Source organism: Sardina pilchardus, chromosome 13 (assembly GCF_963854185.1).
Source record: "Sardina pilchardus chromosome 13, fSarPil1.1, whole genome shotgun sequence".
Classification (NCBI taxonomy): Eukaryota; Metazoa; Chordata; class Actinopteri; order Clupeiformes; family Clupeidae; genus Sardina; species Sardina pilchardus.
In genome coordinates, this window is record NC_085006.1 from 11,324,041 (window position 1) to 11,335,578 (window position 11,538).

General features: G+C 49.1%; 1 protein-coding gene across 1 annotated transcript in view; it reads left to right on the forward strand.

The window, feature by feature from the left end:
• The window catches only part of robo1 (roundabout, axon guidance receptor, homolog 1 (Drosophila)), a 158,205-nt gene extending 147,030 nt beyond the window's left edge, over positions 1-11,175 (forward strand). Inside the window, exons 23-30 of the mRNA XM_062552402.1 lie at positions 106-219; positions 1,885-2,023; positions 2,305-2,544; positions 2,893-3,518; positions 4,465-4,632; positions 8,674-8,922; positions 9,195-9,400; positions 9,958-11,175. Coding sequence (XP_062408386.1) covers positions 106-219; positions 1,885-2,023; positions 2,305-2,544; positions 2,893-3,518; positions 4,465-4,632; positions 8,674-8,922; positions 9,195-9,400; positions 9,958-9,972 — 1,757 coding nt within the window. The 3' untranslated portion in view covers positions 9,973-11,175. The remainder of the gene's footprint in view (positions 1-105; positions 220-1,884; positions 2,024-2,304; positions 2,545-2,892; positions 3,519-4,464; positions 4,633-8,673; positions 8,923-9,194; positions 9,401-9,957) is intronic.
• The last annotated feature ends 363 nt before the right edge of the window (positions 11,176-11,538 follow it).

Sequence of the window (11,538 nt, forward strand, 5' to 3'; positions counted from 1 at the left end):
AATTGAACATCTTGTGCTGTTACTGAACTGGTATGGGTCTGCATAGGCCTGGATTTTGTGTGTAATTCGTATTCAGTTGTTGACTTGTGTGATTTTGTCCTCCAGACCACTACAGAGGTGGAGAGAGCCCCATGCCAGCCACCATCCCCTACAACCAGGGCCCTGAACCCAGCACCGGCTCCTACAACAGCTCCGACCGCGGCACCAGCAGCACGTCAGGTGGGGCCCACACTGACTACAGGACACACACTAGCACTACAGCTGAATAGTAGTTGGAAGTCTGTTCACTGTCTATACATATACAGTACACGCCAGCAATGGTAGGGAAATAAGTATTTAAAGTTCTTTTTTCTTTTACTTTTTTTTCTTTTAGTGAACGCTGTGTTTAGAGCTCATACAAACTGCATAGTTAGCATTTCTGCAGATATGGAACAATAGTCTGGCTAACATTGTCTTAGCTTTGTTATGCAAGCTTTGCACATGTACATGAATTGTTTTCCTTGGCAGTTCATTATCGGCTGTTCCATTACTGTAGCACGGGTAGTGTTTAATCACAGTTAGCTTGCTAGACTCGCTTTCTCTAAATCATATTTTTTCTCAAAGGCGCTAAATCACAGCTGCGTGCTAATAACAAATGAAGCTTTAAAAAATGGTAATTTGGCCGACGCCGCGTCGAGTCGCTTCATCTTCCGGAGAAATGAAAAGGGGAGATTCCTGCAGACAAAAGGAATTCAGAGAGGAATATAAAAGCCATCCATTAAAACCCGCACAAAGTCCCCATCAAAAGGTGTAGCGGAGACAAGCGCCACCTGGGCTGCCTCAGTCGCTGGTTAGCACGAATCCTCCTGAGGTTTTATTCAAAAGGAATCGAAGCGCATGGTAAACAGTGTTCCCCTCCCAGCCCCCCCGTCGCTAGATCTCTGGGTCTTCCTCGTCCGTTACCGTTCCCCCAACAGCGCGGTGGTGTTTGGCGTCGAAAGCGTTAATTACTACAAGGCCCTTACCCCCTGCTCGCTAGGAGCCGTCATGTCAGAGCGCCCAGCGTTTGCCCCCTGCACCTCCCCCCCCCATCACCACGTACCCCCGACAAGGACAAATGAGGCTGGCTGGAGCCAGCATGCAAGGCTGCCACCGTGATGCATCTTATCTATTTTTATATTGTATTTGAAGTTCAAAGCAATTAAAACGGGGAGCCTTCCATGCGCTGGGGGCCCACAGCTCATTGCCTCTGCATTTTAATACTTTGTTGTTAATTGGCCCCTGATGTTCCCCCCCCCCCCCCCCCCTTTCTTCTCGCTTTCACTTCATCTTACTCTTCTTCTTCTGTGTTTCTTCTCCTCTTTTTTTCTATTTTTTTTACACCTTTCTTTTCTTTTTTGGCAGCTGAGAGCGACTGGCTGAGACAATATGAAAAATGGATGTGTTTATTTGTCCGGTTATTTATTTATTTTTGATTACCTGCCTTTAATTACAAATTGAGAGATAATGTGCCCGGACGTTTCGCCCGGCGTCCCTAACGAGCTGGCTTCCATTAGCGGCAGGTCTCTGGAGTGTAGGCGAGTCATTTTTCATTGGTGTCTTCCTCTGTCATCTCCCAAATGAACGTTGAAGGCTGATGGGCGTTCAGCTTATGCCAATTTGTTTACGACATGTATCGACGTGGATATCCTTCAAACCATAAGTGATATATTCACATGTTTTGCATATGTGTGTGTTTGTGCGTGTGTGTGTGTGTGTGTGTATGTATGTGTCTGTGTGTCTCTGTGTGTGTGTGTGTGTGTGTGTGTGTGTGTGTGTGTGTGTGTGTGTGTGTGTGTGTGTGTGTGTGTTTGAGGGTATGCTCACCCTTCTCTTACCGAATGGATCTTTTGTTTGTGTCAATAGGGAGCCAAGGCCAGAAGAAGGGAACACGCACCCCCAAACTGCCCAAACAGAACACAATGAACTGGGCCGACCTGCTACCCCCTCCCCCTGCCAACCCCCCACCCTGTGACAAGTACTCACATCTCTCTATGGAGGAGAGGTATGCTCCCCCAACGCACAAAATGCACACAACACACAACGCACAACACACAACACACAACACACATTTCTAAATAGCCCATACATAACCCACACCCATAGAAACACATTACATGATGCATGATGTCTATCTTTTTCCATTTAGCCTTCGTCAGCAGTTCTCTCCAATTGCGTATTATGGATATGTGTTAGAATTGATTTTAAAGCAACATAATAGATACATCACTCACACAGTCAAGTAGTGCTCATAAAGCAACTCTTTTTCTCCCTCCATGTGTGCAGCTACGAGCAGGACATGCAGTGCCCCCTGCCCCCGTCCCGCATGTACCTGCAGCCGGACGACCTGGAGGAGGAGGAGGACATGGAGCGGGGGCCCACTCCCCCCGTGCGGGGCGCCGCCTCGTCCCCCGCCGCCGTCTCCTACAGCCACCAGTCCACGGCCACCCTCACGCCCTCCCCCCAGGAGGAGATGCAGCCCATGCTGCAGGACCCCGGGGACGGCATGGGCCAGCATGACCGCAGGTACAGTACGCCAGTGTCCGCCAGTGTCCTCCGCATTGTCACCTGCAGACGCTCGACTCTCATTGTTGTTGTTCAGTGGAACGATGCCTCATGTTTATTTGAGCGAGGTGTGGAAACAATATGAGAGATAGAGGAGAAATAGAGATGAGAAATGTTCATGCAACATTCATATTTTGGAATTTATATGTGTGTGTGTGTGTGTGTGTATGTGTGTGTGTGTTAGAGACTAGAGTTTAGCTCTGTATGAACATAAGGCTATGCTAAGGAGACTAAGAACATCATATGAATGGTCCATCATAGGCATTCCTTGCCTTGCTATTGTGTCACTGATCCTGGGTCTGTCCTCAGACGTCATGTGGTGAGCCCCCCACCCCCGCCTCGCCCTCTCTCCCCCACACACACCTACGGCTACATCTCCAGCCCCCTGGCGCTCGACACCGACGGCATGGAGGAGGAGGAAGAAGAGGAGGAGGAGGAGGAAGAGGACGAGGCCGAGGAGGAAGGCGACGAGACGGACGCCGAGGTGGCCAAGGTGCACCGCCACCACCGTCGCCAGCGGCCCCAGCAGCACCACCCGCACCACCACCAGCAGCAGCAGCAGCAGCACGCGCCCAACCCCCACCACCCGCACCCCCACCCGCACCACCACCAGCACGGCCCGACCCCGCACCACCCGCACCAGCTGGCCCAGCGGAGGCTTCTGATCCCGCCGCGCGGCCTGGAGCAGACGCCGGCCTCCAGCATGGGCGACCTGGAGAGCTCGGCCACGGGCTCCATGATCAACGGCTGGGGCTCGGCCTCGGAGGAGGACAACGCCTCGTCGGGGCGCTCCAGCGCCGTCAGCTCGTCCGACGGCTCCTTCTTCACCGACGCCGACTTCGCCCAGGCCGTGGCGGCCGCCGCCGAGTACGCCGGCCTCAAGGTGGCCAAGTACCCCCAGCAGCAGGCGCTGGAGCAGCACACTGCCCCCGGAGGTGAGGAGAGGGAACACGCAGCATGGAAAGACATCTAAACTGTAAAGGCAGTGTAGACTGACTCCAACCATGACACACATAGTTCAATTTATAATGTTAGAATATATATCAAGGTTCTTTACAGAGCGATTGAACATGACCCTGTGGTGATTAGACTCAAAAGCTGAAATCTGGTAGCCTAGAAATCTAGACGCCCCTAGCGGCAGCAAATGTAATTTGGCTGGCGGGGCAGTCTAGGCACGATCCATTGAGCCAGGGAGCTGAGAACCCCTAGCACCAGCGGTCCAATCACAGCGTGTATAGATCGGGTGTGGGCTTAACATAATGGTGACTGACATGCAACCAGAAGTTGCGACGGTAACGCATCCTGTTATTTGAAAGCAAGAAGATGATTCGTTTAGCGTTATCCTATTGCGTGGAGAGGGAAGGTTACGCATCCTGCTACTTGAAAACAAGAAGATGATTCGTTTAGCGTTATCCTATTGCGGGCAGGGAATTTGAAAGACAACTGTTCATCCCACCCCTCCGATTGAGCCCTGTCTATGGTGAGTGTCCAGACCCTACATCTTGATGTGGGTCTGGCTCGTCAGGCTAGAAATCTGGTTGTTAAATGCACAATCTATGGCTAACATGGAATACTCAACAGCCAGATTTAACCGGGTGAAGCCCCAAACTGTGTCTGCCTGGGGATACGTAGTGGTAGATTGAATGAGCTCCTCAGACCAATAACGCCTGTGTCTGTAAAATATTTTGGTTTTATGGGCCCATCTTCTTGATTGTCTTTTATTTGACTTTTATTAAGTGGTGCACAACTGGTTTCCTTTCTTTTGACTTTTGTTTTTATTGTGTTGACGGTCAAAGTTTGTGAGTTTATGTAGTTTTGTTTATGTTCTGAAACTTTCAATAAAAAGTAATAAAAAAGCTTATATCTGTTATCTGCCCACAGCACGAAAATACCAAATGACCCCGTCAGGCCACCGTCCGAGCAGCCCTGTGTCCACCGACAGCAACATGAGCGCAGCGCTGATGCAGAAGCGGCCGCCCAAGAAACACAAGCAACCGCAGCACCTGCCCGTCATCCCGGCCCACCACCGCCGGGAACCCTACGCAGACGGTAAGACACACACACACACACACACACACACACACACACACACACTCAGCCCACCACTGAGTCCTATAGAGGTGTTGAGATACATACACACACACACACACACACACACACACACACACACACACACACACACACACACACACACACACACACACATACTGTATGTACACACAATTATGCATAATCACACTCATACACACACACACACACACACACACACACGGCTGCCAGGCCCTCATTCTCCTCCATCTCCGTCTCAGTTGGCGCCAGGCTATTATTCTCCTCCCGGGCACTGCGCTGCGCTCCGCGTCGGAGTTTGATTCTAATCGGCTCAGTTCTACTCCTTTGTGTCCCGCCGCTGTAACTTCTCATTCCAAGTGACTCGTCTCTCTCTCTCGCCGCGAACGGTCATCTGCGCCATTATTGGCTCACAAAGGAAGTACCGGCGAGGAGCAAGCTGGACCAGGCTCTTCGGGGGCCTGGGCTTTTATCTTTTTCATTAAGATGGGCCCGATGCCTGGAGCGCCGGTGACAGTCGGGGATAGTCGCTGGCGCGCCGCAGCTTCTGATTGTTTCCTCACTGAGGGTTTTTTTTTTTGGGCAGGGGAGGTTGAGCTGGAGAGGTGAGCAGGTTATGAAAGCCTCATAGATCAAGCCTCTGTCAGGCCTCCCCCACCCGACTCTTGGCCCCCCCAGCCCCCACCCCTTTTCTCCCGCAGATCCTCCAGTGATGGGAGAGGAGGGTGACATAGCCCAGGAGTATGTGGAGAGGAGGAGTGTATTACCCCTGTGTGTGTGTGTGTGTGTGTGTGTGTGTGTGTGTCTGTATGTCTGTTTGTGTGTGCGTGTGTGTGTGTGGGTGCGCCTGTGTGTGTGTGTGTGTGTGTGTGTGTGTGTGTGTGTGTGTGTGTGTGTCTGTGTGTGTATGTGTGTATGTGTGCATCCTAACCCAGTGATTTAATCATCTCCTTGGCATCACTTCTAATCTTTGGTGGTGCTGAGCAGGCAGGAGAGAGGAGGGAGTGTGGGATTGGCTGTGCATATCAGTGTGTGTGTGTGTGTATGTGTGTGTGTGTTATGTGTGTGAGAGAGAGCGCACACGTGTGCGAGGTCTCAGGGGACCCCTGTCCTAGCCTATCTGCTGACACTCTGGCTTCTTCCAGCCCCAGCTACTAATGAAATTGCCCCTGAAGCTCTGGCCTTTTATTGAAGTGCCATCCCCACCCCTCCACCCCCGCCTTTAAGAGCCAGATAGACACAAAACAGCAGGCTGCGCAGGGGGCAAATACAAAACAGCCATGTCCTCTCTCTCTCTGTGTGTGTGTGAGTGTGTGTGTGTGTGTGTGTGGAGAGAACCAGACAGATAGAATTCATCTGTTTTTCGTCCTTCTGTGTTGACATGATGATCTGATGTCTACACAGAGAGTAGGCCGGCTATATTACCTTCGTTCATTCGTGTGATCTCCTCCCACCCATCTCTTCATTCCCTCTCTCTCTCATCCCTCTCTCTCTCTCATCCCATCCCCTTCTCCTCTGGAGTACAGTACAAGCCCTCAGCACAGAGGATGGATTTGTTTTGTCTTCCGCTGCCTGAAAACATCGTCCCTCATTGCTTGTCCTGCCTCAGTACAAATGCATAAACGTACGTACAGTACAATGTAGGGAGAGGATTTTGTCGATATCCGTTATCACTTCTTACTTCCAAACTGCCTCAGATAGAAGTGTTTAGCCCTACAGGAGCAGGCGTCGTCAATACGTACACACATACACACACACACACACACACACACACACACACACACACACACACACACACACACACACACACACACACACACTCAGAGTGAGGCCCCAGCAAGCTGCATCCACAGCTGCAGTGGGATGATATGCAAACTCTCAAAACCTAAACTATTCTCCCCCTTCAGCCAAATCTTATCTCACAGCCATGTCAGCAAAGTTCCAAACACTCATCAAAGAGCAGGCAGAGTATGTATCTCTCTCCCATCCCCCCCTCCCTCCATCCCTCCCTCCATCCCTCCCTCCCTCCCGAGGATGAGAGGCTCAGAGAGAGTTGGTGTGAAGGCCGTTTATGGAGCCTTCTCACCCTCAGCCTCAGAGGGGCCGGGCGAGCAGGGCTTCACCTGCTCCTGAGTGTCCTCATAAATCTCAGGTCCTTCCCTGGCAAGAGGCTCAACACACACACACACACACACACACACACACACACGCACACGTCTGCATTGATCCGGCCCTCACTCCTGCAGTGAGCTGGGGAGACATAAATATAAAACCACACATGGCCCCTGCTGCCTCGCCTTTAATATCGACTGGACACATCACGTATTCAAGAGGTGTGTGTGTGTGTGTGTGTGTGTGTGTGTGAATGCCAACCCACAAGGTGCCAGAAAGCCTCGTCTTTGATATCATCATGTGGCAGAGTGTCAGCTTTACTCTGCGCCAGATACTTGTATAAAGTTAATGCATTGTTTGATACTCCTCCAGCAGATCACACACACACACACACACACACACACACACACACAGGTTTACAGTACAAGGAGGAGGAGAGGGAGGCGTGGAGGCGGCCTCGTTTATTAGCCTGCTTAATCCTGTGCGGATCACAGTCGTCCGCGCCAGCTAAAGCTATCCCCCGCACTCGCCAGCTGATTAGACGACAAGAGCCCATCGATCGCTGGCACGGCTCAGGTCTCCTCTTTATGTCTTAACACCATCCCCACTCGGCCCTTTACTCTTTTATTTCGCCTTCTTTTCTCGTTTATTCTCTCTCTCTGCGCACTGGTAGCTGCTGCTGCTGCTGTTTGGCCCGGCCCCTGGCTTGGCTGAGGTGCCGTCTGTGACTGCTGATATGAATAATGGGTGAAGGGCGGCCAGCATTGATTCATCCATGTGGAAGGGTGTGCTGACCGTCACGCGTGCGCACACACACACACCCACACACAGGCGGAAACACACACATACATACACACACACACAGAGACAGACAGACACACACACACACACACACACACACAGACAGACAGACACACACACACACACACACACAGACATACACACACACATGTGCACACGCGCGCACACACACACACATGTATACACAACACACTTTCTGAAACTCGCACCAACAAACATTGGATATGGTAGCAGGTGTGTTCAGATACACAAATGCTAGTTACATTCCTCTCCTCTTACATACCAGTACAATCAGAAATATCTATTAGATGCACATGTAAACATTCATATTCCAATCTTTCTCCTCATCTCACAGTGTCACACACAGACAACAAACACACCCACACACACTCACACATACACACACAGACTCACATGTGTTGTGCACTCACACATACAAATGCACACACACAAATGCACACACACACACACACACACACACACACACACACACACACACTCACACACACACACACACACTCACACACACAGACACATTAGCTCACACATAACACACACAGACAGACAGACACACACACACACACACACACACACACACACACACACACTGTCCTTGCTGAGAGGCCAGCGGGGGCTTGGCCAGGCTGAAGGACAGTCTGGAACAGCTGTGAACCGCAACAGAACAGACCGGCTCCAGCTGTGTTTCTCTCTCACCTTGCAGGTGCTAGACTAATGAGAATGACAAGCGTCAGCACACACACACACACACACACACACACACTCACACACTATTACACTCTCATTCTCTCTATCTCACACACTATGACACCCTCACTCTCTCTCTCTCTCTGACACACACACACAACCACACACACAAACACACACAGGTTCTGCAGCACAGACTTGACTGAAGTGCCACTGCATTCTTTCCAGAGCTTGTGTTCAAGAACCAGCGCTAAGTGGACACAAAAACACCTGCATGGGGAAAAAAATGTCCTTTGCTCCACAGCTACTAATTACTTGAAGTGCCCCACAGACTCCACACAAACTTGCACGAGACTCTCCCTCCAGCCTAACTAGCTCCATGTCCTTGTTGTGTGCTTCTTCCAGAGCTGCCGCCCCCTCCCATACCCCCACCGGCTGCCCTCAAGTCCCCCACGCACCCATCCAAAGCCGGGCTGCCCCCCAAGGGCGGCTCCAGCGGAGAGAAGCGAGCGGGCGGAGGCTACCGCTCCCGGGACGGCTCCGACACCCGCACCAGCTCCGCCGAGCGCCACGAGGCCCAGGAGAGGCAGAAGGGCCAGAGAGGGGGCAAGGCTGGCAAACACGAGCCTGGCACCAAGGGCCACCATCACCAGGGTACGATCGCAGGACTTCCTGTATGTCTCTCTTACAAACAGAGCAAATCTTAGCAATAGCAGGAGGATACTAGCACTCAACATGTCTTTAGAATGTCTTAATGAATCTCCATTTTAAGCACTTTAGGTAATGAATGGTTATAGTCGATTACAATTAGACAAGTAGATTACTAGTAGATACCTTGTACCAGCCCCCATGGGAAGGAAGTAAAATCTTGGCTCCAGTTGTGCTTGACCAGTAACAGGACGTTTGATTGGTCTCTCCCCCCCCAGGCTCTGAGGACATCCCACCCTATAACCGGCCCTCGTTCCCAGCAGTCCACAGTCCGCGGGAGCGCGACCCCGGCTCCTCCAGCTCCCTGTCCTCCAGAGGCTCCGGGGGCCGACGGAAAGGAGAGGCCGAGCAGGCGGGCCGCAGGCCTCCAAACCTGGGCCACAACACCATGGGAGCCTTCCAGCCTGGAGACGAGGAACTAGAGGTACAGTACAGGGGCCACCTCATCTGACTGATGCAGTTCTCTTGCTGAAAGCTGTACTTGAACATGTTGGTAACTGTTCATCCTTGTACACAAAGGGCTCTACTAGCTAGTGCAAATATAATGGGCCCTAATTTCAGTGAGACTTAAGACCAATTCAAATGAAGGTCCCTATAACATAAACGTTAAGCACATATAATGCACCTTGTCATATTTCATTTTATTCCTCATCCATCAGTTCATGAAACTTATGAAACTTTGAAATTACAGGAGCCTTGATAAGGAATACTATGAGAGTAACACATTTACATGATATACTTGTATGAAATACTTTGTTTTGCTTTCATATAGTAACTCTTTTTGCTCTTCTTCAGTTTGTCAATTTCTTTACTCACTTTGACCTTGAAATGCATTCTTGAATTTCCCCTTGGGATCGATAAAGTATCTATCTATCTATCTATCTATCTATCTATCTATCTATCTATGTAGGTAGACTGCCTTAGAATTACCTACAGTAGTGAGGGTGTTTGTTAATGAGTGTGTTCCTTCTTCTTCTGCAGATGGTGGAAAGCTGAAGACCAGCAGACTGAGAGACTCCATCACGTCTGGTCCAAGAGGAAAACTGAGAATCCCTTTCTTCAACACTCTGTTGGATTTTAAAGAAACCACACTCCGCCATGTTCACTGACAAACACTATAACTCGCCTTGTTGCCATCAGGAATACTGACCAGTTGTCCATCTTTTTTAATTTATCATTTTCTAAGTCCAGTCAAGAAGAAAGATAAAAAAAAAGGCTCAAATGATAAGAGAAAAAAAAAAACAATTGTGCATTAGGAGGGAACTGAGCTGTAGTACTTTATATTTTGATTTTGATGCAATATGGAGTGACGTTTACTCCGGTGATTGTTCCGACTTTACAGGCCCTGGCTAAAACAGAAGGACCTTGCAGTCAGGTGTTTCTGTAATAATATATTAGCTACAAGCAGAGTGGGGGTGGACTGACTTGTAAATAAAACGTGTACACATGTTTCTTATTCTTTAAAAAAAAATAATCCATTGTGGTACTTCCATTTTTTGTCCTCCTTGTTTTATTTTGAATAATTTCTAATGTTATTATGCCAGTAAATATAATTATTTTACCCTTTCCCATGCCCATTGTAAATTGTTATATCGTGTAACTGCCCTCGAAAAAGTGCCACATTGGGAGCCTCTTCTTTTTTTGTAATGCACTGTTATGTTTTTTTGTTGTCGTTCTCTGTTGTTTGTCTTTATTTGTTTTACTTTGGTTTTAAAAGCACAATCACTAAACTTTATTTTAAACCATTTTATCTATTAACCTTTTTGTCTTACATGAGGAATACAGGTACGACAAAAGAGCCTTGTTAATCCTGATGACGTAGGTGAAGACGATAAGCTGTTTACCTAGGGGTGGAGGTAGGAAACTGACTCCCTGCTGGCTAGTCTACGTCTGTCTCGCCTTCCTCATCGAAACGATAACATTGTTATTTTTTGTTTATTTGTTTTTTTTTCTTTATAAAAAGAGCCTCGTTTTTTTGTTTTTGCTTTACTGTTAAATGACAAGTTATTACAAAACCCAGTAACACTAGTAACCTTGACATCAAGGCTACTTTCCCTGTCGTTTAATAGTCTTTTTCATTCGGGCTTTTTTTCCCTTCATTTGACGAATGCACTTAAAGGATACTAAGGAACAGGGATGTGGCTATCACCATGGTGATGAGGAGGAGCAGACGGGATTGGCCAACAGAGAGTGTGTTTCCTGAGGTGGGGGTTGGGTGGGGTATTGGTAGGGGGGAGGGGGGGTGGGGTGGTCAGGGGGGAGGGGGCACATGAGAGAGGGTCAGCCTGCTCGGGTAAGGAGAGGCCGCTGTTGTTTATTCATCTGCAAACATTTGTTTCGTAAAAGAAAAAAGGAATAAAAAAGGCAAAACAAAAAATAATAAAGAAAAAATAATCAAACATTTTGGTATCCCGTGTCATCTTTCAAGAAACATTTGTGGCTTCATATTGGCAACAGGTAGTCCCATGCCATGCAATGCTTTTGGAATTTACAATGTTACTGTTATTTCCAAATGAACGCCTATAAATACTCTATGCTAGGTATAAGAAAAAAGTGAAGTCA